This window comes from Melospiza georgiana, chromosome 6, assembly GCF_028018845.1.
Source record: "Melospiza georgiana isolate bMelGeo1 chromosome 6, bMelGeo1.pri, whole genome shotgun sequence".
NCBI classification, from domain to species: domain Eukaryota; kingdom Metazoa; phylum Chordata; class Aves; order Passeriformes; family Passerellidae; genus Melospiza; species Melospiza georgiana.
The window spans coordinates 40,027,787-40,051,947 of NC_080435.1; the positions used below are offsets into that span (position 1 = coordinate 40,027,787).

The 24,161-nt window shown below is 37.0% G+C and overlaps 1 protein-coding gene across 4 annotated transcripts in view; it reads left to right on the forward strand.

The window, feature by feature from the left end:
• MIPOL1 (mirror-image polydactyly 1) overlaps positions 1–24,161 on the forward strand; it is a 185,095-nt gene that overhangs the window by 20,099 nt on the left and 140,835 nt on the right. For 2 of the 4 annotated variants that reach the window (XM_058026968.1, XM_058026969.1), the window contains exons 2-4: positions 6,601–6,646; positions 9,108–9,242; positions 10,495–10,574. In XM_058026968.1, the coding sequence (XP_057882951.1) occupies positions 9,238–9,242; positions 10,495–10,574 (85 nt within the window). In that variant the 5' untranslated portion in view covers positions 6,601–6,646; positions 9,108–9,237. Of the gene's footprint in view, positions 1–6,562; positions 6,647–9,107; positions 9,243–10,494; positions 10,575–24,161 lie in introns of those variants that run through there. The other 2 variants (XM_058026967.1, XM_058026970.1) reach the window with 1 other exon arrangement.

Sequence of the window (24,161 nt, forward strand, 5' to 3'; positions counted from 1 at the left end):
AACTTTCTTCAAAATCCAGTGAACAAATATGAGTTTTTTAAAAAACATATTTGTCCAGCTTCTTCATTCTGTGTGTTGCATATCATTATAAATAATCAAGAGATTGAAGAATGTGAATGATCCATATATTCAAATACTAAATTAAAAAAAAACTGGACTATTTCATTGGCTGAAATGACAGAGTTTTCATATGTGTGTTCTGACGTGTCTGCTTGTGTTTAAAATTGTTCTGCACCTTGCTTTGGAAGGCCTTTTGTAACTAAGTTTTCCATTTTTTGTAACTTTTAACATTTTGGACAGATTTTTTTTTCCACAGGAGGAATTTCCTGCCTACTGGGTGAAGTTGACTTATTTTTTGTGCATATCAGCTGAGAGAAGGTTTTGGGTCTTTTCTAAACAAGAGTTATAGGATAAATATGATGTTTAAAACAAAAGCAGCAGTTTGATTGGTATCCTGAGATGTGATTATGTTTTGTATTGCTTTCTTTAAGTTTGGCAGGGAAATTGATCCACTGTCAGAAATATCTGGTTTGTGACTGATGATCTAACTTCAGCTAATGCCTCTTTTTTTCCTTATATTTTTTTCTTTTTGTTGTTGTTTGCTTGTTTCTCTGTGATTTTCAACTGCCTGGCACTGATTTGCCGTCTATGGTGACTCCTTGTAATCTTGTACCTTTCATTGTTGGTGCAACATCAGGAAACAGTGGAGCGATTGCTATGGTGCTGAATGTTTGCAGGCTTAGCCTCTTCAGTCTTTAGCTTACATTTAAATTCTGGACATTCTCAACAGATTTATTTCACTGAGGATCTCTGGTTCTAATTGAGTTTTGGCCCACCTCAGAATATCTTGTTCCTCTCCGGTAGTCCAAGATTGAATGTGTAGCTTGTTATTTTGAAGTGTGCTAGTTTTCAGATTTCTTTGATATTGCAATAAATTTCAGTGAGGCATCTGCATTAATCTTCCAAAATCACTGACATAGTAATCATACCTAAATAAGCAACTGCACATAAGGCATGCTATATATCATGCATGTTAAGCATGTTGTAAAGCACAGTCAATGCCTAAGGGCTGAAAATGCACAGAAATGTTGTTATTGGAGTGTAGCAAATGTAAAATTGTAGGATAATTTAGGTTGGAAAAGACATTTAAGATCGTCAAGTCCAACCATTAATGCAGAACTGCCAAGACCACCACTAGACCATATTCCCTAGTACCACATCTACACATCTTCTAAATACATCCAGGGGTGGTGACTCCACTACTTCCCTAAGCAGCCTGTTCCAAATCTTGCCAAACCTTTCTGTGAGGAAATTTTCCCTAATACCCAATCTACACCTTCTCTCATGTAACCTGAGACCATTTTTTCTTGACCTATTGCTTGTTACTTAGAAGAAGAGACAGAGCCCTGCCTCACTACAGCCTCCTTTTAGGTAGTTGGAGAAAGCAGTAAGGTCTTCTCACAGCCTCCCCTCCTCCAGGCTAAGCATCACGGCTCCCTCAGCAGTTCCTCATAAGACATGTGCTCTAGACCCTTCCCCCTTTATTGCTCTTCTTTGGACACATCCTGAAGTGTGCCATTTTTCTGTAACTTCCACTTCTTGCTTACAAAGGGTGAAGTTGCTATTCATAGTCACTGAATGCACTATGTACTGGATCTAGTTGCTAAATCTTACGAAAAAAAAATCTGAAGTTCAGGCAAGACTGTGTGGTTATTGAGTCAAAATGTATGTGTTCACACCTGAGCAACACTCTATGTTCACACCTGAGCAACACTCTATGTTCCTATGCTTTTACTGCTGAGCAAGCGTGGTTAACGGAGCAATTATGCTTGTAGTGAAGGATAGCTTTCTTTTCAGGTAGTTATCTAAGAAAAGGATAGTTAATTTGCTTGCAAAGAACAAATAGGGCTAATGTGGAGGCAATGTTATTTTATTTCTCTGAGTTTTTCAGCTTGTGAAATTTCAGGTGATGTGATTCCTTTCCTCAGCTGCAGCACAGTATAGAATTGGAGCAGTTGCATTATTTGGGTAGAAAGAGTGCACTGGATGTGCTGCTTTATGACAGCCGTGGAGGCACATCTGTGTTTTTGTGCTGTTTAAAACAGCCTGACAGATACATAACTGGTGGTCTGTATTTCCCTGCAGGAAACCAACAGGCCCCTCTCAGTCCCCATGTATAGGACTGAATCTTGAAAGGTTGGCACATTTCTGACAGGCCTCTGCATGTTCAGTGTTCATGGTAGTTCTTGGTCAGGCTCCAATATCTACACTGTTGCCTTTATGCTTTTTATTTTTACTGTCAGGAAAAATGGTGCTATTTGAAGGTACCTTGAGAAATGTGAGTTGGCTGGATAAATCAAGTTTCTCTGCTTCTCTGCTGCTTTTCTTCGTTGAGTCTCCATTCAGTCTTCTTTCTGTGAAGGCAGCCAAAGAATTGGAATGTTTTTGGCAAAGACATAATTTCTGCTTAATGCAGAAATAACTTGTACTAGTGGTTTTTGAATTTGGCACTGAGTTGCTACTTCACATTTTCATGTGCATATAATGTTTTGTGATTTTATTCTTGCTTTTATGGTAAAATCTGGGCTAGCAACTTTGTTCTGTGACAAAAGAAATTATGATTTGGGGATTTGGGAATTTCAGTATACTGAATATACTGTACAATTAATTTTGCAAACATAAGCACTGTAGACTCATGTTTCTTGAATAATTTCCATAGTTAGCTTTGGAGCTGTGGAAGCCACAGTGACATTTTTACAAGTTTGGCGGAAGGATGAATTTTGTGGGGCTTGCAGCCAGGGCATTCAGAAAGACAGGTAAAATAGCTATCTTTATCAGTGGTCCATTTTTGGTTTACTGAAGGATGATGTACAAATCAATATTTGACATTTAGCCTAATGGCAAATCATCCAGTCATGTAGTAAACTGAAGAAAATTGGGTGCTCAAGACTAGTAGGGCTCAAAATGCTCCACACATGCTCCTGTTGCACTGTTTCCTCCCTGTTGGCATTTAGCCTGTCTGCCACATGGGTGGTCCTTGGTTGTGTCTCGCTGGTGTTTGGTTGTTGGTTGGTCAGGGTCTCTACTGACCTACCCTGTAAAGCAGAAAGCAACCTAGTAATTTTTCTGTTACAGGAATTCTAGTTCTTGTGGGTTTGTTTTGTTGCAATCTTTAGAATAACAAAATAGGTAGGCAGGGATTGCATATCATCCAGTTCAGAATGGGGCAATCTCCAAAGTTAGATTGGGTTCATATATCCAGATGAGTTTTGCCCATATCCAGCTATAGAGATTCTGTAACCTTTCTAAGCAACTAGTTCCAGTGACCTTCCTGTCTGTGAAAAAATTTCTCTTATCCATAACTCTAAGTTTTCTGTGTTAGGGCATGTCTCTCTTTGGGATCCGTGTCTTCTCTTTATTTGCTCACAAGGCAGCTAAAACCCAATAAAATCCCTCTTTAGCCTTTTCTCCTTAAAACCAACTAATCAAACTCTTGCAAACTCCTCATAACTCACATCCTGCTGACCCCTAATCATCTTGAATCACCTGCTGGACTTAGTTCAGGATATCCATGAGCAGGTCAAACTGGATGCAGCACTTCAGATGAGCCAAATGGGGGTGGTTAATGACTTCCCTTTGTCTGCTGACTACGATCCTGTCAACAGAGTGTATACACAGGTAGCCCTTACCATTATGTTGTGCTGATTCTACTAAAATATTATTTTGGCTCCAGATAAGACAACAGCTAGTTTAAAGTGCACATATTTTTTCCTATCTGTAAAGGCTATGGAAATTACAGTTTGGTTGTAAAATGTTTAGAAATTGATATCTGGCTGTCTATAATAATATATAATGATACATAATACTGAGTTTTAAGGCCAGTGAAGAGTTTACAACAAAACTGAAGGATGGCTAAATGATTTGGCTGTTCAAACCTGATCAAAGTATGTCATAGTTCCATTATCAGAATGAAAATAGAGTGTCACACAAGAAAAGCTGGAAAATAAAGGGAGATAGTCTTTTGACAAGATTTTCTACAGGTGTTTTTGCATTTCAAAGAGGTAGTGGGCAGGGGGAAAGGAAAAGGCATGTGTTGTCAAAGAGAAGACAAAACTAAGGAAAAAGAAAATAATTAGAGGACACAGGACAGCTACAAACTGGGGAAGAAGACAAGAGACCATGCTGAGGATTGTTTAGTAAATAAAATACAAATGAAGATTGTTAATGTGAAAATGAGAATGTATCAGAGGGCAGAAGAGATAGGGGGCTGTTGGTGAGCTAATATGCACATAAACATTTCCTGATGCTCAGAGGGAGGATTGACTCTTGAAGTAAGTTAGGGAGAAAAAATAAAGAGGAAAGTACCTGTCCTTTATCCAACTAAGTTTAATTTAAGAATAGGTGACATCTGTTATAAACCAGTTGGTTTTATGCATTTTTATGTCTCCTCTTGTGCTTTTGTCAAAAGAATGACAAAGACAATAAGTGCTCTTTGGCCTACAGTATGCCATCATTAAAAGCACCAGATGGAAATTTTTGTAGTGATGATATGAAGAAACTGCTGCAGCAACAGAGGAAAATTATCCTGTTTCTTCATATCTTTTTTATTTATGTAGGTTAGTAGAAACCAACTGCATATGTCTTATTTCCTTTTGGGTCAAGAATCAGCAGGGAAGAAAAGTCAGGGACAACTGCTTCACTCTGCCCTCTGGGGAAATGTTTTTATCAAGTTTCCAGACAATGAAGTTACTTTTATTAACCAAAATCTTGAATTCTTTTTAGCGATGTGAGAGTTTATAAATTTGAAATAATACTCATGCTGCATTCATCAATTTCTAAGGTTAATCCACTTGTCTATATTTTATATTCTTTTTAAAAGAAACATAATATTTTGCATGAACTATTTGTATTTAAAAGCAAATAAAAATAATAGAATACAATACAATAAAATAAGTATCTCTATAATGAAAGTGTGTTTCATTTCACAGCTTTTAAGTATCTAACAGATGAGTATTATTCCATTTGTAAAAAATACTTGAATTGGCTATCTCTGTTATCCTTTGACTAGGGTTTTTATAACTGTCCAAAACTAGTTCTAACTTACTTTGAGTTGCCTTAGATTTGTAATATGCCATAAAGTTTCCTAAGATAGGGTAGAAATGGGACTCTTTTTAGAGGAGTATGTCATTTAATGAGGACTTGACATCCACCTGGGCTAAGAAAACTGACGTTTGTTCCCTGGGGAAATGCTTTGAGAAGGTAACTGGTTTTTATGTAGAGTACCCTCCTAAGTTTTTTTAGTTTAGTGTGCCCCGAGGCAAAACGTTTCAGGATATCTTAGAAGATTCTGCCAATCTAATTAATCTTATGGGAAAAGTGCTAAAATTCATTCTCTGTTTCCCTCCTCATAAACTATATGGTACATCATCCCTGCACTGTCAGTGGCAACTGTTAACTGCACCTCCAATGGGGACAAAAACAGGCCTAGTGCCGTTCCAAGGAGTAGAGGGGTCTCGTGTTCCACCAGAGGTGGGGCAGGTGGGATAGCCCTCTGTGGAAAAACTCTTCCAGAACTGGAGTATTTTTTGTGAAGAATGGGTGAATTCGGTCCAGAGCAGCAAACGTCTGCACCCTGTCACAGCAGCTAAGGCCATGATTCAGTGAGTGACTTCAAATTCTCTCAAGGCAAGACCAAGGAATGGGGGTTTGCAGTCATTGGGTCTCCACACAGAGTGGTCTCAGCATTCTTTCTGTTCCTGAGGAGGGAACTCAGTTACTGAAGTCCAGCTTAGAAGATGAACTTCTCAGTCCTGCCCAGGGAGAGAAAGCATTGGCATTAGTGTTGCTGTGGTGCTTTTTGGGGTTGGAGGTACCTTGGGGTGCTCCTTTGTAGAGTGTCTGTTATTCTGCAGACATTCAAGAGGTTGGGGATTTTGCCTCAGAGAGAGGAAATTCTGCTACAGCTGTAATAAAGGCCATTTGGAACTGCTCAAGTAAAGTACTGTATGCTTTCTATCTTGCAGATATATGTTACTTTTATAAACCTCTTGTTTTTTATTTAATTCATCTGAAGTGCTTGTGCTGATGAATAATTAGACCCAGGATTGGTATGACATCCTTTTGAATAAGCTGTTATTTTGTTTAGATTTTTTTTCTCCTAAAACCCATTTATATTCCAAGGAACTGAAAGGCAAAGCATTTAAATGTTGTTTTCACAGAATATTTTCCTGAATGGATGAGGAAACAGTCATTCCAGTTAGCACTATATTAAAAAGTGAAGGCAATGGAGTAAGCTTAATTTTCCATTTTTGTCTGTCATAGATGTAAATAATTCAAACATATAAGCATGGAAAGAAGTTAACAGTTTGAAACTGGGACTGCATGAGTCTCCTAGCATAATATTAGGATTTCCTGTGTGTTTCAATTTGATATTATTAAGAAAAAGGTTGGTTTTCCTGAAGTATGAACCATTTAATAGTTAATGCTGTTTTTCACTGGGCTCCTGTGGTAAACTAGAATGTTCATGTATTTCATGTGTATGCTTATGTAATTAAGCATCCACTAATTTCTTTCTCTTTGGAAAATACTTCTCCAAATCAGCACTCCATGTATGAAGATTTAAGATTATATCATCTGTTTGTTTAAGGTAAGCATTAGGACAGGTATTATTATTTTATAATAGATTCTTAATCCCTTGCCTGTGAAGTGTTGATGTTTTCATTAGAGTTAAAATATGTTGCATGTGTACAGAAAGCCTGAAATCTCAATATGTGGTTCTATCAATTTTAATTATTTGAATCATTAGAACAGCTAATTTTTTGCTTAAGGGTACACCAATGTACCATTGAATCTGTTTTTTAAGGTTTTTTCCAGTTTAATGTCTGAATCCAAATTCATAAAGAGTTGGAAAAATGAGATGTCTGAGCTATAGGATTCACAGGGATTTTATATGAAGCCTATTTAATCAGGATAACACTGTTATTAATATTCATAAAGTCAGCTGGAACACAAATGACAGACTATGGAGCCTAAAATTTTTTACTTGTGAATTTATTAAAAGCAGCTTAAAAAATTAATGGAATTTAAGTAAAGTTGACGAAAATGAAAATCTTATGTTAGCACAAAAAATCTATATTAGAACTTTGTCTAAGACCATCTTGCATTGATATCTTTGACAGATTTCATTGGTACTTAAAGAAGAAAGATGCATGAATGGTCATTTAAAAGGATTTAAACACATTGGCACATTAATTTTTACATGAATAATAAGTAGTTTCCAAAAGCAATTAACTTACAGTGTACAAGATTTGAATAGAAAAATAGGACTGTGACATCAAAGGGCAAAGCAAATGTGCAGTACATTTTAAACTTTTAATAATATGACTTCTTAAAATATTTTTTTCTTTTCCATGGTAGGTAAAGTAACACCAAATGTATTTGTGTACAGCTTGGGTTTGTTTTGAAATATACCAAGATCTGGAAAAACAAATATTTTTATGCCAAAGTGCTGTTGGTAAAGAACCATTTTAAGGCTTTTACATTGATGAAATGCTTCTGAATCAGCTTTCCTACACTTTCTCTGTGTGGAAAACAGATACATACTGATCACAGTGTGTGATTTTTCGCCCTTGCTGCTATATGCAGCATTTGGAAGCATTTCTTTTTCCTGTAGACAGTAAGGTCTGAGAGTTCTTTCATTATTCTACTTAACTATCAATTTTATGTGACTGTTGCATTTTATATTCAACTGATAGGGACATTTTCTTTTTAATTTTCACTTTCTTTCATGGTGTCCTAGTAGTTTTACACTAGCACAAGGTGGGTAAATGAATAGTGAATAAGGAAGTTAGATTTCAAATTACCTCTAGCATTTGGGTTATGGTCCCATTTTGTGTTTTCAGTTTTGTCTCGGTCTGCCAATGCACTTTATTTTAATCTCCAGCTTTTAATTTCCTCTCATTATTACACAGATTGATTATTAGCAGATTGTCTTCAAATGGAGTAAGGATTTATAGTAATTATATTCAATTTTTCTGATGATTCCTTGTGCGAAAGCCTTAATGGCACTTCTGATCATTTTTGAAATGCTGACTTTTTAACACTCACTGAAAATGATGGTGCAATAAGTTTTGGTTCTAAAAATACCTGATGTTCAAGGTACCTTCTGTAAAGGTACATCTTGAAGGACAAGTAAGTGTTGTGCACAAGTCAGCTACCTATTGCAGCGTTTGTGTTCAGAGCAACCACTTTAAATACTTAGTGTCTGGAATATTTTCTTGTTCTGTATCCTAACTTTTTTTTTTTAATTGTGAAGAAGTTAATTGGCACATCATAGGAAGCCCTAAAAATCTTTCCGTTTTACTTTGATCCATAGGTGACCTTACTCTGATAACAACCACTTTTATTTTCTCTATGTTTAAACCAGAAAATTCCTATTAGTTAACAGGACCTATTTCACCTATGAAGACAGTGGCTGTAAAATGAGCCTCTTGACTTCAGTCATAAATTTTTCCTGTGCCATTGTCTATTATTTCCGGGAGAGGGCAGCATTTTCCTATATCAGGTACAGAAAGGCACATGCCCTGCTTAGACTGTCAATGTTTCTTGTAATTACTCCCAGTATATTTGTTGCTTGCTTATGAATTAACTTGCATTTATGGAACTAAATCATTCCAATCATTTAATTACACCTGAGGAGCTGAACTATAATTGCTTGCTTCCAGCTAGGATCTGATATGGCTTGAGCAGTATTAATTTGGTGTTTACTTTTCTGAGTGCTAAAAGCATTAAAATGATTGTGCAATGGGATTACATTTTACTAATTGCTGGCATTCATTAGCTGGGTAAATGGCGAGGAAGAATGACTGTATATTGTGGAGGGATAAAATTATGGTTTTAAATAGTATATTACTAGACACATTAAGGCCCTAAGACATGTTTTAAAATACTCCAGAGGTTATTAAATACCATATTTTCTTCATGTCTTACTATATGAATATCTTATTAAAATACTGCAATTATTATGAACCTTTTTGTGCAATATGTAGGGAAATGGCTTCATTGACAGAAACCTATTTCTTGATATTAATAACCCTCTATATTTTCAGCTAATCCAAAAGTAAATGAGGAACTTAGGAAAAGATTGCCAACTTCAAATCAACACAGTTACACAGAATTGAAGAAGAAGCGTACAGCTTCATTTGAGGGATTCTTTTAAGGGACTCAGTGTTCTGCGATATGAGGTGAACTTTTTATTTTTTGATAAGACCTAAGCACATCAAATCCTATGCATTTTTTAATCATGCACATTTATAGTCAACAACAAATGTGAGCTAAATATGTATTTCTTGAATATTTGGCGTTCGTGTTGGTGTTGAATCTAAAGTGTTTGTGCAATTAATTTTTTTTTCAATTTTAAATATAAAAATGAAATAATCTGCTTTTTTGGTGTTCTATGGCAAAATAATTTCTCCTGCTGCTTTATTATTTAGGATATGTGTCTTGGTATAATTTGCTTGAATTGTAAAATAGGTACTTGATTTTTTATTTAATCTCTTACACTTTTCAGGACAATGGCAACAGTCTGAGTGTTTTCATAATCTAGTCACTGTATCTTCAAGGCACATGTATCTTTTTAATAAATGTAAAAAAATGCAGCAGGGAAAACATAAAAAATAAGCACAATGCATAGTTAAGGATAAAAATTTTCCTATTACAATATTTTTTAAAAAGGTACGTGAGTAAGTAATACAATTTGTGATAAGCTTACTATGTTACCAAGATTACAAATTTATTTAGATTTCCTTGCGATACTGAGTATAACTAAATTTTTAGCACATAAGAGAGCATATATTTTAACACTCAAAATAATGCATGGTAGACATAGCATTTTATTGTAATTCTTGTTGGAGGTTTCTTCTTGAAGATCTTTGATTATATGAAATATTGCAACTATGTAATTAACTATAGTCTGAAGCATTATGCATGCAAATATTGGGATGCATTATTTAGCTGTTCAGAAAGAACTTCAGAGTTGGAGTGGTCATAGACCACTTTACCTGTATTTTATCTAGGAAATTAAAAGTAGAGAAAGAATGCTGTGAAGTGAAGCACATGCCACTGTCTGTAATAACTGCCAAAGGGAGCAGTCTTGTTGTCTGCAGCAGGACTGCTTGGTGTGATTTGGGCTGTGCTCAGTAATGTGTACTTCCAAGACCAGACTCTAGAAGAAAAAACCAAACTAATAAATATTTCAACAAAGACATCACATGCAACAGAAAGCTGAACCAAACAATTATAAAAATTAGATGAGTGAAGAAAAAATATTTTACTGAGAAATATAATTTTTCCCTGGCTGTTAAAGTATGCAGACTTCACTGTGCTGCTATAAATATTTAAAATAATTTGTTTTGTAAATTTTCTGTCAAATGAAGGCAAAGTATAGGTGTATTATATTGTTTCAAGTTTATTTATCTAGAGTTTGTTTTATTTTAGCTCTGAAACCTTCAAGCAAAAACTGGACTCCGTGCCAGATCAAACAAGTTCAGAGGAACAAATGGAGAACTGGTCAAAAGGTAGGGACTTTAAAGATAATAATAAGGAACCTTAGGTGTTATACCAGTGCTAGGCAGTGACTGGAGTGTGTTTGTTCTTGCTGATATATGACTGACTTTGGAAGAAAAGAAAAAAACCAAAAACCACATACTGCTCCTTAAAAGAACTTTGAGTAACTGGAGAGCAGCTACATGAATACAAAGCTTCACCTTTAATTTCTGGATTATTGAAAATGTTTCTGTACAACTTTCAGAAGACTTGTTTAAATTCTTAGTCTGTACATTGCACTTTACTTTCCAACTTTTTTTTTTTTTTTTTTTGTTAGCAATAAATCTGAAAATCTGTCTTAAAGAAATTTTCTTGGCTGTTCACACCTGGCTTGGGTATGATTAAGCCATCTACTAATATTAATGAGTTTCTCATTAGTAGCTCAACTGAATTTAGACAGTAAGGTAAGGCTTGGAGATAAAGGTGACCTTGGTTAACTTGGAGCTTCCCCTGTTGGTGTTTTCATCTTCATCAGGATGCAAGTACCTTTTTTTATTTTTAGTTGATTGACCAGACATAATTGTTCTCAGATACATTCTTCTATGTTTCATGACAGAAACCAAAGGGGAAAAAAAACCCCACTGAATTTGAGAGTGACTCAATTTGAGAGACATTCATGACTGACTGACTGACTGACTTTGTAGAAGAGAATTTTTAGAAGTAGCTTGTGACTAAATTGTGACTGGTAGAAGGAAGGGAAAGACATAAAAAAGAGATCCTCACTTGAGAGTCGATTTTTGCTAGTAAGTGACTCTGTGTAGGTTAAAAAATCCAAAATGGATTAGGTGTGTCAACATCTAAATTTCTCTCTATATCAGAGCCTCATAGCTTCTTGTACATTTCCTTTTTTTTGAGTTTTATGCTATATATTCTCTCTCAAAAGATAATAAATGTCAGATTTCTCATGGAGAGTCTATTTAGAAGAAAGAAGAAATGCTTCATTTTGTAGGTGATACTTTTCTTTCATATGTAAAGGAATTTCTACCTATATTATTCTGTAAAATAAACTACTTATAAACCCCTTTTAATTTATGGCATTTTGAGGTGTTACTGAGTGAAGTTCAAAAGTTTTTTGAATCATATACTCTGTAAACAAAAACATTAATGGTGGTGTAAGTTAGTGGAGAATTGTATTCTGACAATTTAAACGTGTAATGGCTTAATCAGGTTTAGTATTTTTAGACCTTTAGGGGTCAGCATACCCTAAGAATGGTTCAAAAGGTTAAGTTTTCCAAAGTAGGCAAATGAAACTGATTCTCTGTGAAATATATTCTGTCTAATTGCAAGAAATTATGTTCTGCTACTGCTCAGAGATATTTTTGAAACTGAGTAGCTACTGACTTTCATGTGTATTATTTTTCTGATGCATTAAGTCAATATTTTGTGCTGTTTAGACAGCTGCTTCTTCCAAGCTAACACTTCATGTGTCCAACAGAAGTTGTTATATAAATAAAAGTAAAATTTATACACTTTTATTTAGCATAATCATTAATAAGTCATGTAATTCTTTGTGCTTTTGCTCCTGGCAAAGTTAGAAAAAGGGATTATGGGTAAATTTGTCATCATACTGGTGTGGATGAGAAAGTTTTTTTTCTTAGAATTTAATTTGGGTATTAACAGCTAAATTACATTCACTTATCATAAAGATAATAGGTCAATTTCAGCAACATAATATGTAAGCTTGGTAGATATTCTAGTGCATTTTCTCATTGTATTACTTAAGCACAGCAATTTCTCCTTTTTTGTGTAAATGTGTGTGCTGATGAGTGTACTATTTTGTCTCCTGCTTGCTCTGTCATCTTCACATATTTCCTTTGTGCAGTTGGTACTGTACTGTATTTAGATTTTCCTTTCTTGTAACTTGGAAGTTTAAAAGCTGGGTTTAGAATAACTCTATAATGTTTAATAATTTAAACATTTTATTAGCATACTGAAATATTGGAGATTACATTATTTGTCAACAAATAAGGATGGTAAAGCAAATACAACATTAAATTTATCTGACTAGACGAAAATTCAGTCAAGCAACGAGAATTTTAAGAAATAGAAAAAAACAGATGCAAAGTGGTAGGTTTATGGTGGTTATGTGGGATAATGTGTAACCTGTTAATCAATGTTATAAAATAAAATACTTGAAAGGAAGGTAGTGTTTAAGAGGAGTGTATCTGAAGTGTTTGAAAGGTGAGATTTTCTTTTTAACTTTCCGAGTTGTTTAGAGTATAGTATTTCTATGCGGATTGAAGACTTTGTCACTGTTCTGTTCTATTAGGAACAATTAAAGAACAGTTTGGGTGCAAGGTTCGTTATTTTGTGTTTGTATCTAGTTTAAATGTACTCTTTCTCTAGTTTTTAATAGAAGGTTAATGCCTTTTTTCATTTCGCTCTAATGATACTTGAGAGAATGTACCAGGAACATTGGCAGCAGACCAGTGCGGACTGTGCTACTTAGAAATGAAAAATATTCAGAATCCAAGCTAGACAGCCTAGAATAGTATTCAATTATGAAAATAAACTTGCATTGGCAAATAGGTGCCTATCTTTGCATTGCAGTGATGGTGGGTGTGGGGAAGCACATTGCATTGGGGCAAGACTTGTTACTTCAGTAGGGTTTCCGTGCATGATGGGAACTATGCAAACATTAATTCTGTGAAAACACAGGAGGGAACCTGAAACTGGGTGGTTTCTCTTCTTACATATATGTTTAGGACTTGATATGGCACTTTTTCAGAAGCATTACCAGGATTGGAAAGTGGTGAGTCTACAAATGCTGGAGTTAAATTTGTGTCTTATTTGACTCATGTACCACGTTTAATTAGGTGCAGCTATACTTCTGTATTATAGAGTCTTTAACTATTGTGATGTTTTGGCTTATGTCATATTTAGGAGCATCCAGGCTTTAAGGATAGGGCAGAAATTAGGAGAAGGCTTAGAATTTTAAGTGTTGTTTGGTCTGTTTTGAGAACAAAATTAGAGTTTTGCTGACTCCAGAATTAAAATCATTGTATAATTTTTATTTGCGAATTCCTAAGACAAATTAACAGATTGATTCTTTTAATGATGAAGTTGTTTGCTTTCTTAAAAGGTGGTTATTATGTTTTTCAAGCACAGAAATAAATATGTATATATTACTAAGCCATTACTTGAAGCATATATTGTATGTCAGTGAACCAATTTCACTTCTCGGAATTTGATGGCAACTTTAGTTATGATCCATATAGGCACTTTCCATGTATCTTTAAAAGAATGCTTGCAGCTTGTAAATATACTTCAAAATTGCATGTCTGGAAACTAGTTCAGAGGAGACTAGCTTTAAAGAGCCGTGGTAATGTAGATTGGAACAGAACTGCAGAATCAGCTTGTGCAGGGAAATTTGTGATGGAGGTGTTCTATCTGGTGGTGAGCTGTAGGTTTTTGGGGTGTTTTACATTCATGGTAATTGAGGAAATGTAGTCACGTGCAAAGGTTAAGTAAAATAAATCATCTTTTTGTGTAACTTTGACTGTCTTATTACAAGTAGAAAACTCTTCTAGTTGTGTAATGGTTTTAATGTGCTTTTTTGTAGATTTGTTTTTGCGGTATTAATGGCAAGGACTTTTTTGTCTGGAATTCCTATTGTGTGAGTTTGACACACACAAAGATGAATGGTTAAAGAAAGCCTCCAGAGTAATATGGTGCTGTAAATGCTCTAGTTGGTAAAAAAGCAGCTAATGGTAAAGGTGCTGCTGCCCATTTCTCCAGAATGTACCCACTGCCACTGTAAACACTCTAAAGTAAATCTAAAGCCCCTCTTTCAAGGCTATAACAGAAGCAAAATTAAGCATACTTGTCAAAGTCTCTCTTCTTTTACATGCCTCAACAGGAGATACTGTGAGCCTGTTCTCCCTCTCCTACCAATTTTAGCAACAAAGTGATGTTTTCTTGGAAAAGAAAGAAGGCCTGAATATTGCAAGGGTGGTTTGTATGCAGAAAAATCTACACAATATGCAGAGAGACAGCGTCCTCTACACCCACGTGGCTCAGCTGATCAGTGTGCTGTGTGCTGTGCTTTCAGCATCAAACTCACTGTGTGCTGTCAGATCCCCTTGCAAAGTGCCAAGAGTAGTTGCAAGGTTCTCTGAATGATGTAGAAGGCTGAAAAGAGGCTGAGAGGATAGTCACTGTTGAACAACATTAAGCATGGAGGATGAAGAAAACCTCTGCCATGGAAGAAGAAGGAATAGTATGACATAACTTAGAAGATAAGAATGACTTAATGATAACTGAAAAATCATCCAATACGGCTTGGTCTTTCCTGTAAATATAATCATGCCTTCATGCATATAAATTCGCATCTATTCTTTTTCCATTCCATTTCTTTCCTTGTACATTTTGAGTGGCAGAATACAGCACATTTTTAGCCAGACTGCATGCAGAAAGACTCCTCATCAGAAGCACAACTAGATATCCAGTACTTGCCTGACTCACTGCAGTGTTGTGAATATGATTTTGTTGAACCCTTTATGGTACACTCAAAATGTGTAGGGCCTTATCTGCTCTGAGGGCTGCAAGCACTAAGGATGGGGAGAATGCACACCTTGAAGTATTGCACTTTGAATCTTAAGTGTGTAAAGTATGAGTGCAGCTAACTTCAGAATGTCTTGAAATGTACTTCAGAGAGAACAGCACTTACTACCACAGTAATTTTTAAGTAGTGCTTCAGAAGGAACTTTAGAAGACCTTGCACAAGTGCAAGAGGTATTTGGTTATTTTCTTCTTTAGAAACCTTCATTACTTCTATTTTTGTAACAGGTAGAGTGAGGCTTAAGTTCAGAGCAAAAATATTTTTAAATTATTATAAAAAGGTTCTTCAGAGAGTGCATTGCCGACTCTTATTTGTGGGTTCACCTGCATCTTTAGTAGAACACTACTGGAGTAAAGGGTGCGGGGGCAAGGTGTCTTACAGCTACTTTATGCAGAGTGATCTTTCTTTTATGTCAGACACTTAAAACTGCGATATTTTTCTTTTCTTCTAAAGCTGTAGTTTCCTGGGATTTTGTTTAGAACTCTTAATTCAGCAAAGCTTTAATTGTTTGTGTGTGGTAGGGGAGGTTGAGTACATTTGGATAAGAGAATTTTCACTATAATTAATGGGCACGGGGAAACATGACCCTGCCTAGATAAAAGGGAGTTCTGGATCATTAAGATTTAGATAATGGAAGGGGGTTATATGTGAAAAGCAATTGTCTGATATGACAATAGCAAAAGACAAATGGGGTGGGAGGGTTTACTTTGTTTTTAGTTGGTTTAGAAAACATAAACACAGCATGCTTAGTAAAACTCCAGCAGACACTATGTTTGGAAATTATGTAATGACTCCATATAGGCTGTAATGATATCCTGAAACCCTGTATTTAAACTAACCTGAATTACAATGAGAGATAAACAGAATATTTACCCATCCCTTATGAGCTGCTGCTGATATGTAAATTTATTCTTCTACTTTGCACAAATATACTTTTGAGCTACTGCTTAAACACTTCAAGGTCCTTAGCCAAACAGTTTTAATGATGCCTCCAGTATTATGAAAGTGTGACATTTGATGAATGCCTTGTATAGTTGTGATATCAGGGAAAGTGTAAACAAAAAACGCACATCAAGTCATCGTGCAACACCTAGATAATTTATAATTTTACTGTTTATATCCATCTTGACATTTTTTATCTGCCAAAGGCAGGTTTCATTTGGAATCTTAATCTGAGATTTATTTGGTGGATCTGGAAATCATAGCTGGAGTTCCCACAGGAAATGGTCCATCTACCAACAGATTAAATGGCAGTCCTGCAGTTGTTAAGGGAGCTCTGCATTTAACACACATGCATACTCATTCAGTCAGCACTGTGGAGAAAAATTAAAGTAGTAACCCAGGTTTAGGAACAATGTAGCTAAAAAGTCCCATATTTGCTGAATGACAAAGGGTTATATAGCAGCATTTCATTTTATTATTCGTGCTTGAATTTCTTGTTTGCTTTGTTGAGTCTGCTGACGAATACTAATAAATGCCTGCAACAATCCAGACGAGAGATGCCTGGCAACAAAGCTATGCGGTGGACCTCCCTGATCTTCTCCAGTTCACAACCTGACCTTTTGAAAAATTGGCTGGGCTAAGCTGCAGAATTTGGGTGTAATGGTTATTGTTAACTCCAGCTTTAGGATTTATTAATTTGTGTGATCAAGACTTACCTATACTTCAAAGTTTCTGAAGACCAAACACAATCATCCATCCATTAGAACTAACATTGTGTTTCAGTGAATCCCACTTACTGACTGCCTAGTGATTCTGCTGTTTTGATGCATTCAGAATATAAAAATGCTTTTTCAACTGTGAGACCAGTCCAATGAAAATCTGGTGTCTTCTTAGAGACTAATATTTTAAAATAACAGTATGTTAATGAATTGCAAACGGAGAGTGGAATGCCAAAGGAAATGTCTGATATTTACACATTAATAAATGCATCACGATTAACTGCAGTGAATACCAATATAATGATTTGCCACATATATTAAAGACTGAGTAGCATTTTTCCATTTTAAATATTCAACAGTTTGTACACAATTGCTGTTTAGATGCAGAAGAGGAGGACAAAAGACTTAGTGAGGGAGTCGGGCGAAGGAACATCATTACTAAAATAATCAGAATCCTTGGAGAATTGTAAAAAATTGCCTTTGCCAGAATAACTGCCAACTGTTCTTAATCTCTTTCTCAATTTATTTCTTTATGAAAGGTGTTGCCAGGGTTCCACACAAGTACAGGTGAATACAGAAGCATTCAAAATAACACAGATGTCCCCCCAACTTATGTTGCTAAAACAGGATTCACTGTTCTCTTTAAGGAATTAAAAAATGCACGAACCATTAAACTTCTGAGTTGTTTTGTTTTTGGACAACTTAAATGCTTAGCTGTAGCCAGAGATCAATTTTTGAATTGCATTGTTGCATTCACCTGACTGACTTCTAAAACAGTTTGAATTGTTTGGAAGCTCTTTGCATTAGAATGATACTTAATATAATTTTTAAAAGGCCATTTCCTTTATTCTGCCTAATATTGAAATTACAGGAAGTTTTTTTATATTGTACATTGCACAGCTGTCTTCCAGTATACAAATACTGTAACCTAACCTGTCATGTGAATCAAAATTATCAACATAAAGAAGTGTCAAAGGATACTATTTTAGTTATTTACAATTAATACTATTTTTTTTATTCTGTAAATGTGAGTTAGCCATTCATAAGTAGTATTCTTTTCTTTAAGTACAGTAGATATTAGTTTCTAAAACATCTCTGACAGAAAAGAGTAGAATTTGACATCTCTGAGCAGGAAAAAAGAGCAGGGAGGGCCATCACTGAGGTAGTACAGGCTCCAAGATGCAGTGTGAATCCAGCGCCTTCGACTTCTGCAGTTTCTCCTTCTGTTATGGTGTCATGGTTTAGCAATGGTATTCTCCAGTTCAGCACACCACTAAAACCTCATGCAGCTCCCCCCCACTCCTCCAACTGGAGCCACAAAAGGTAAAGATCACAGGTTCAGAGAAAAGCAAATTAATGGGAGCAGCAATGAGATAAGAAAATGAACAAAAACAGCAAAAACACTAATGACAGAGGGTATAGGAAAAGAGACAATTCAGGAGAAAAACACACACCACAGCACACTCAACAATAGACCACCCTTTTGCCCCAATAATGGTCAGTACTGGATGGCTCCCTCCAACACATTTTGTGGACCAGATGGCACCCCATCTTCCCAGAAAAGAGTTCTCATGAGGTGAGGTGGTATAGAATAATGTCTGTCCTGGCTATGTCCCTTCCTGGCTACTACAAAAATTAACCCTGTCATTGCTGGGATCCAGACATTTTCCACCTGATAATCCAAAATTTTTGCCTTCAGGCCTGTTAGTGATGATTTCCAAAATCCCTGGGCCATTGGGGTTTCCTATTCAAGCCTACTTAGGCCTGCTGACACTCAAAGAACAGAGTCTTCTGAGACACCAGGAAAGGTATTCAGCTGTCTAATTTCTTCTGTCTCCACAGCAGCTTTCCCAAAAACCCAATGATGCTCTTTTGGGTCCTCAAAATACCCTCTCCTGAGGTAATAGGGATCAGGTGGTTATCTCTGGCCCTGCCTCTTTCTTCTGTTCTGTGGGCCCTGTTTCCTCTTTATTCCTCACTAAGAAAACTGATTTGGTCTTGAATTTCTTCTTCTGTGTAGGGGCAACTGCTACTGGCACGGTTGTTCCCCTGGTTCAGCTGCAATGATGCCATGGTGCCTGTAGGTCTGCTTTTCTACTCCTCCCCCGGAGGGTGTTCTCTAGTACTGAGCTGTGTCCAGTAAAGAGTAGCCAGGGCCCAGCACTCTGCAATAAATTGCTCCTCTCTGGAGTTGCCACAGCATTTTCCTCACAGTGCAGCATTCTGTCACTTTAAACAGGGTCTTGTATTGGTTCAGGGGTGAACTGCCAAACCATTGGAGCTGAGAATTTTCCCAAAAATAGGCCCATTCTCTCCCATATTCTATGCCACTCGTGACCATCCACCCTCAGGGCAGATCTCTGAATGACCTCCCAAGAAATCTCTGTCCTGACTCTAAATATGGTGTAGACTGCACTGAGGAGAAGTGGCAGACTTAGCAACAAAAATATGCTTTCCTTAACATCCAGCAGGAATTAAAAGTTGTCAAAAGTTGTTTTAACAGGTCTGAAGGAGGAAAAGGGGGTGAAAAGCTAGGGAAAGTCATCCCCCCTGTTCTTCCCACAGACTGGGTATCATTATTAATGGGCCCCCAGAGGCAGTACCTGAGTAAGGATAGGAGAGAAACACTGAGTACACATCCCAAATTACTTTCATTGTCCTTGATGTTGTCTTGTCATAAGCTGATATCCCACAGTACAGCAACAAAGGGATCCTGATCCCTCTCCCAGCTCTGAAAAAGATCCTAGTGAGGAGCATATATGGGAATATATACATGGTTATATATAATAATACCCATTTGAACAGCCCAGGCAACATTGTGAGCATTGCCTCTGGACCTAATACAACAAATACTTTGATCAAATTTGTTTCTAACCCGCTCTGGGCAGATCTGTTGAATCTCAACCCTTCATGCCTCACACTGGGCTCCAATTACAGCTGTCTTGGTTTAGGAACGGTATTCTCCAATTAATTCTTCCATTAAAACCATGTGCCACTCCCTCTCCACCCTCCAATTTGAGGCCGGAAAAGCAAAGATCATGGGTTGAGATAAGAGCAATTTACTGGGTACAGCAATGAGATAAGAAACTGAGCAGTAACAGCAACAATACTAATGACAGAGGGAATAAGAAAAGAAACGATTCACACAGAAACCACACCCCCAGTCCCCCAACCATCCCTTCTCCCTTAAATAGGCAATACCTGACAGCTCCCTCTGCCACGTTTTCATGCCCAGAAGGAACCTCTTCTCCCTGGAAGAGTTCCTTTCCCCTGCCCCTGGCAATGGTGTGAGTTGGTATAGAGTAAATTCTGTGTGCTGGCCGTGCACCCTCCTATCTACTGCAAAAATAAAGCCTGTCCCGGCTGGAACCAGGACACATAGCTTGCTCAATGACCTCAATGCAGTTACTTCATCACTCTGTGCCTTAGTCCCAATGGCTTTAAAATTACTATCACAGCACTTACGCATCTCCTAAAAAACATCTCTAAGAGTTTGTATAAAAATGTTTTTTCCAAGTCTTATTTCAATGAATATCTGTCATGTGTACCTTAAAGTGAGAGGAGATACACTATCTCAGAGATAAATCCAGGACCTTTATGAGTAAGAGTTACTTAAATGTAATTTGATAGTCCCCATCCTTATGAGCTGACCCATGATGCTCTCTGCAGAGCCCATGGCATGTATAGTTGGGGCACTGAATGGACAATGCATCTGTATTGTGATTTCCTCTTTGCTATTGCCAAGGATTTGGCAGGTACTTTGGCTTTTTACATAGTACTTTGGCTGGGCAGAGCACAGAGAAATAAAAGGAATTAGCTTTGTTTTACGAATCTACTCTGAGCTCAGTCTTTGCTTGTTATCAGTTTCCTATGACTGCCATTCTTCCATGCTACAGAAGTGATTTAGTGAGATCTTAGAGTCCTACTGAATAATCTTGAATACTAAATAACTTGAAGCTTGCTGTTTTCTTTAAACATCAGGAAACTGCATTATGATGGGACAGCCATTTGCTCTTAGTTACTCTTGGTCTCAGTATACTGCATTGCACTGAAGAGGCCTAAATAATTGCTAACATAAGTAAATCTGTAGTAAGTCCAAAGACAATAAAGCTTCACTTTTTCATGTTGCTTGTTTTGGAGAAAGCATGTATTATGGACCTTTTATTACTGACCTTTTGTAATTGTTTCCTGAAATAGGAATTACTTTCTTGAAAATTAGGTACAGCACCTTTTTTAGGATTAACTCTGAATTTTTTTGTAGGTCATGGGAAAAATAAACCAGTAAGGAAATTAGTCAAAAGTAATGAGCACCTTTGATATATGCATGTATATTGCATCTGTATTAACTCAAATATGAATGAGAAAGGAAAATACAGGCATTCTGAAAATGCATAGGATCTAAACCATCTCTTATCATTAATGTCAGACAATAGGATCAGATTTCTTCCACCAGACTCATTTTCTTTCTTTGCATATTTATGCCTACAAAAGCCTCGAATTTCAGTTCCTACTCATTTTCAGGATTTATGCCTTTTAATCATTCAGTAAAGGGCAAACTGTGGAACAGTCTAAGTCTTTCACAGTCATTCTGTTTGGTAGAAGTTCCAGTAGTTAAATAGCTTAGTGAATGAATGTTTGTCTTTTGACAAAATGGTTGACTCATCATTTTCAGCTCAAAAAGGAATATTCGGCCATAGTACTAATTTCATTTGCATGGCTTGAAATTTAGTGGCCGTCAGGCTACATTTTTAGTCTTATTATTGTAGGAAAAATATTAGATAATTTGAAAGCCAACGATAAAGAATAGCAGTTAGTCAAGTGGAAATGAAGGTGAAGTTCTAAAGTAATAGCTATTGCAACAAGTGTTGTAGAGGTGTGATTTGTAGTGGGGCAAAATCAAGTTCTTTTAAACCATAGGAAATGTGTCCTATTATTCCATTGGAAACAGGTTAGTTTTGTATAGGGCCAGGGTGGCTCTTTGCATGGATAGTTTTGTTGGAGAGTGAATATTCCCTCGTCTTTGAAATTCAAAATGTTTGATATTATACAAACAAAAAAAACCTCACAGACATTGAAGTTGTGTTTTTGTTTAGACTGAGAAGAAAAAAATATGTGATTGCAGCCCAGACAGCCAACAGCATCCTGGACTGCATCAAAAGAAGTCTGGCCAGCAAGTTGAGGAAAATTATTGCACCTTTCCACTCTGCCCCTGTGAGACCCCATGTGAAGTACTGCATCCAGTCTGGGAGTCCCAGCACAAAAGTATGGGCCTGTTGCAGCAAATCCAGACTTGGCCAGAAAGATGATCAGAAGACTGGAGAACAAGTCCTGTGAGGACAGACAGGCTGAGAAAGCTGGGGTTTTTCAGCCTTGAGAAGAGAAGTCTCTGGGAAGACGTCACTGAGACCTTCCAGTATTTGAAGGGGACTTATAAAAAAGGAGGGAGAGCAATTTCTTACACAGGTAGATGATAGGACAAGGGGAAAGAGTGTCAAATTAAAAGAGGACAGATTTAGGTAAGATATTTGGAGACATTCTTTACCAGAGTGATGAGGCACTGCAACAGGTTGTCTAGAGAATTTATGAGTGCCCTGTCCAAGGAAGTTTTCAAGGCCAGGCTGCATGGGGCCCTGGGCAACATGGTCTCATGGGTGGCCTCCCTGCTTAGGGCAGCGAAATTGGAACTAGATGATCTCTAGGGTCTCATCCAACCCAAAACATTCTATGATTAACAGGAGGAATTCTGGAGGCTTTTATTAATTGAGGTTGACTGCCTCAAATACAGCACAATGTTTTGTTCTACATATTTTCAAATGTATTTAATCTGAAAGTGTCACAGTGTCGTAGCTACTGAATTTGCAGTCATCTTTGCTCCTGCTACCAGGGGGTCTATGGCTCATTCTCTTCCTTTCTGCTTTTGCTTTTTCCTATTATGCCTCTTACTGCCATCCTGCTAGGGGTTGGTTCACTCATGCAGTCTTTTGCAGACAGATGAGAACATACTATGTACATGTCACAGACCAGCTTAAAACAGATACTAATAAGCTATAGGTAGCAAGCTGTAAGTCCTATTACACTTGAAGCTGATTTGCTGCACCTGGAGCTTCTAGTGTCCCCATACTTATCTGCAACCAGAGCTGTAGTCTGTGTGCATGTTCCGTTGGGTTTTGGTTTTTTTCCCTTTACTCTCATCCTGTGGAGATTCCCTGCAAACCTCTGAGGTGATCAGTGCATTTTAGTAGGGTGCTGAAAGACAGAGGGAAGGGGGTGTCCACTCAGTTTCTGCTGGATGATGGGACAGCTGAATGTGCTGAGTGGTGTAACAAGGGATGCTATTGCCTCTTTAGTCTTCCAGTTGAATCTGCACCTTCTGTGCATTTATCACTGTTGGTGTGGCATTCTCTAATGCTGTGCTTTCCCTGATCTCGGTGCTTATCCCCCGCTTCTCAGAAGAAGCTGTGAGAATAGTGGGTATCTGCACAGTATGATGTGTTTAATGTTTTTACTTGACTTTTCAACCACTCCTAGCTTAACAACATTGAATTCTGTTCTGCCTTTACTGTTTCCAGCCATGACAGCATTATCTTCCCCTTACGTCCCTCACAATCAATTCCCAGATTTAATTCTGGTGTCTTCATATTCCTTCTTCTTAACATTTGCTTTTCTTTCCCGCAATGTGAACAAGCTATTCATTCAAGATAAATACATACAGAAGATCAGCTGTTCAGTTTCTCCCTATAGTGAAATATTAATCTGGGCTACTGAACTTGTACCATTTTATATGGAAAAAAATTTGTTTAGTATACTCAAGAACCAGAATCAGCAGTGGTGGTACCACTTAATGAAATCTACATAATTTTTTCCAAAGCTTGCAGGGCTGTTTTACCCTTTCTCTGATGTTCCCTGTGCAGCCTGATTATTGCAAATGCTACTTACTCCCCAGTGTGTTTCTGCAGCATTGGTAATTAGCGCACGATGAGATTTGCAGGAGGCATGAGGAAAAAAGCACTGAAGTGCATGTATTAAAATTGCCACTTGGTTTAGCAGCAAGACAAGCTACCACGTATCAAAGCCTAAATTATTTGATGTGAGGGTCATGGGCTATATGAAGAATAAAGTGGTTTTAAAAATAAATTTAATCCTATGTCCATTGATCTGACAGTGTTCAAAATGTCTTCCCCAAAGCATTCTACTGACAGTTTTTGCATGCTGATTAAGAAAAACATTACAGCTTTATTAAATGAGTAAAAACCTCTCACCTTAATGCCCTTGGGCAGAGTGCTTTCAGTTTTGGGTGGAAGAGGCTGCCATCATCTTCTCTCTTAAAAGCCACTGGA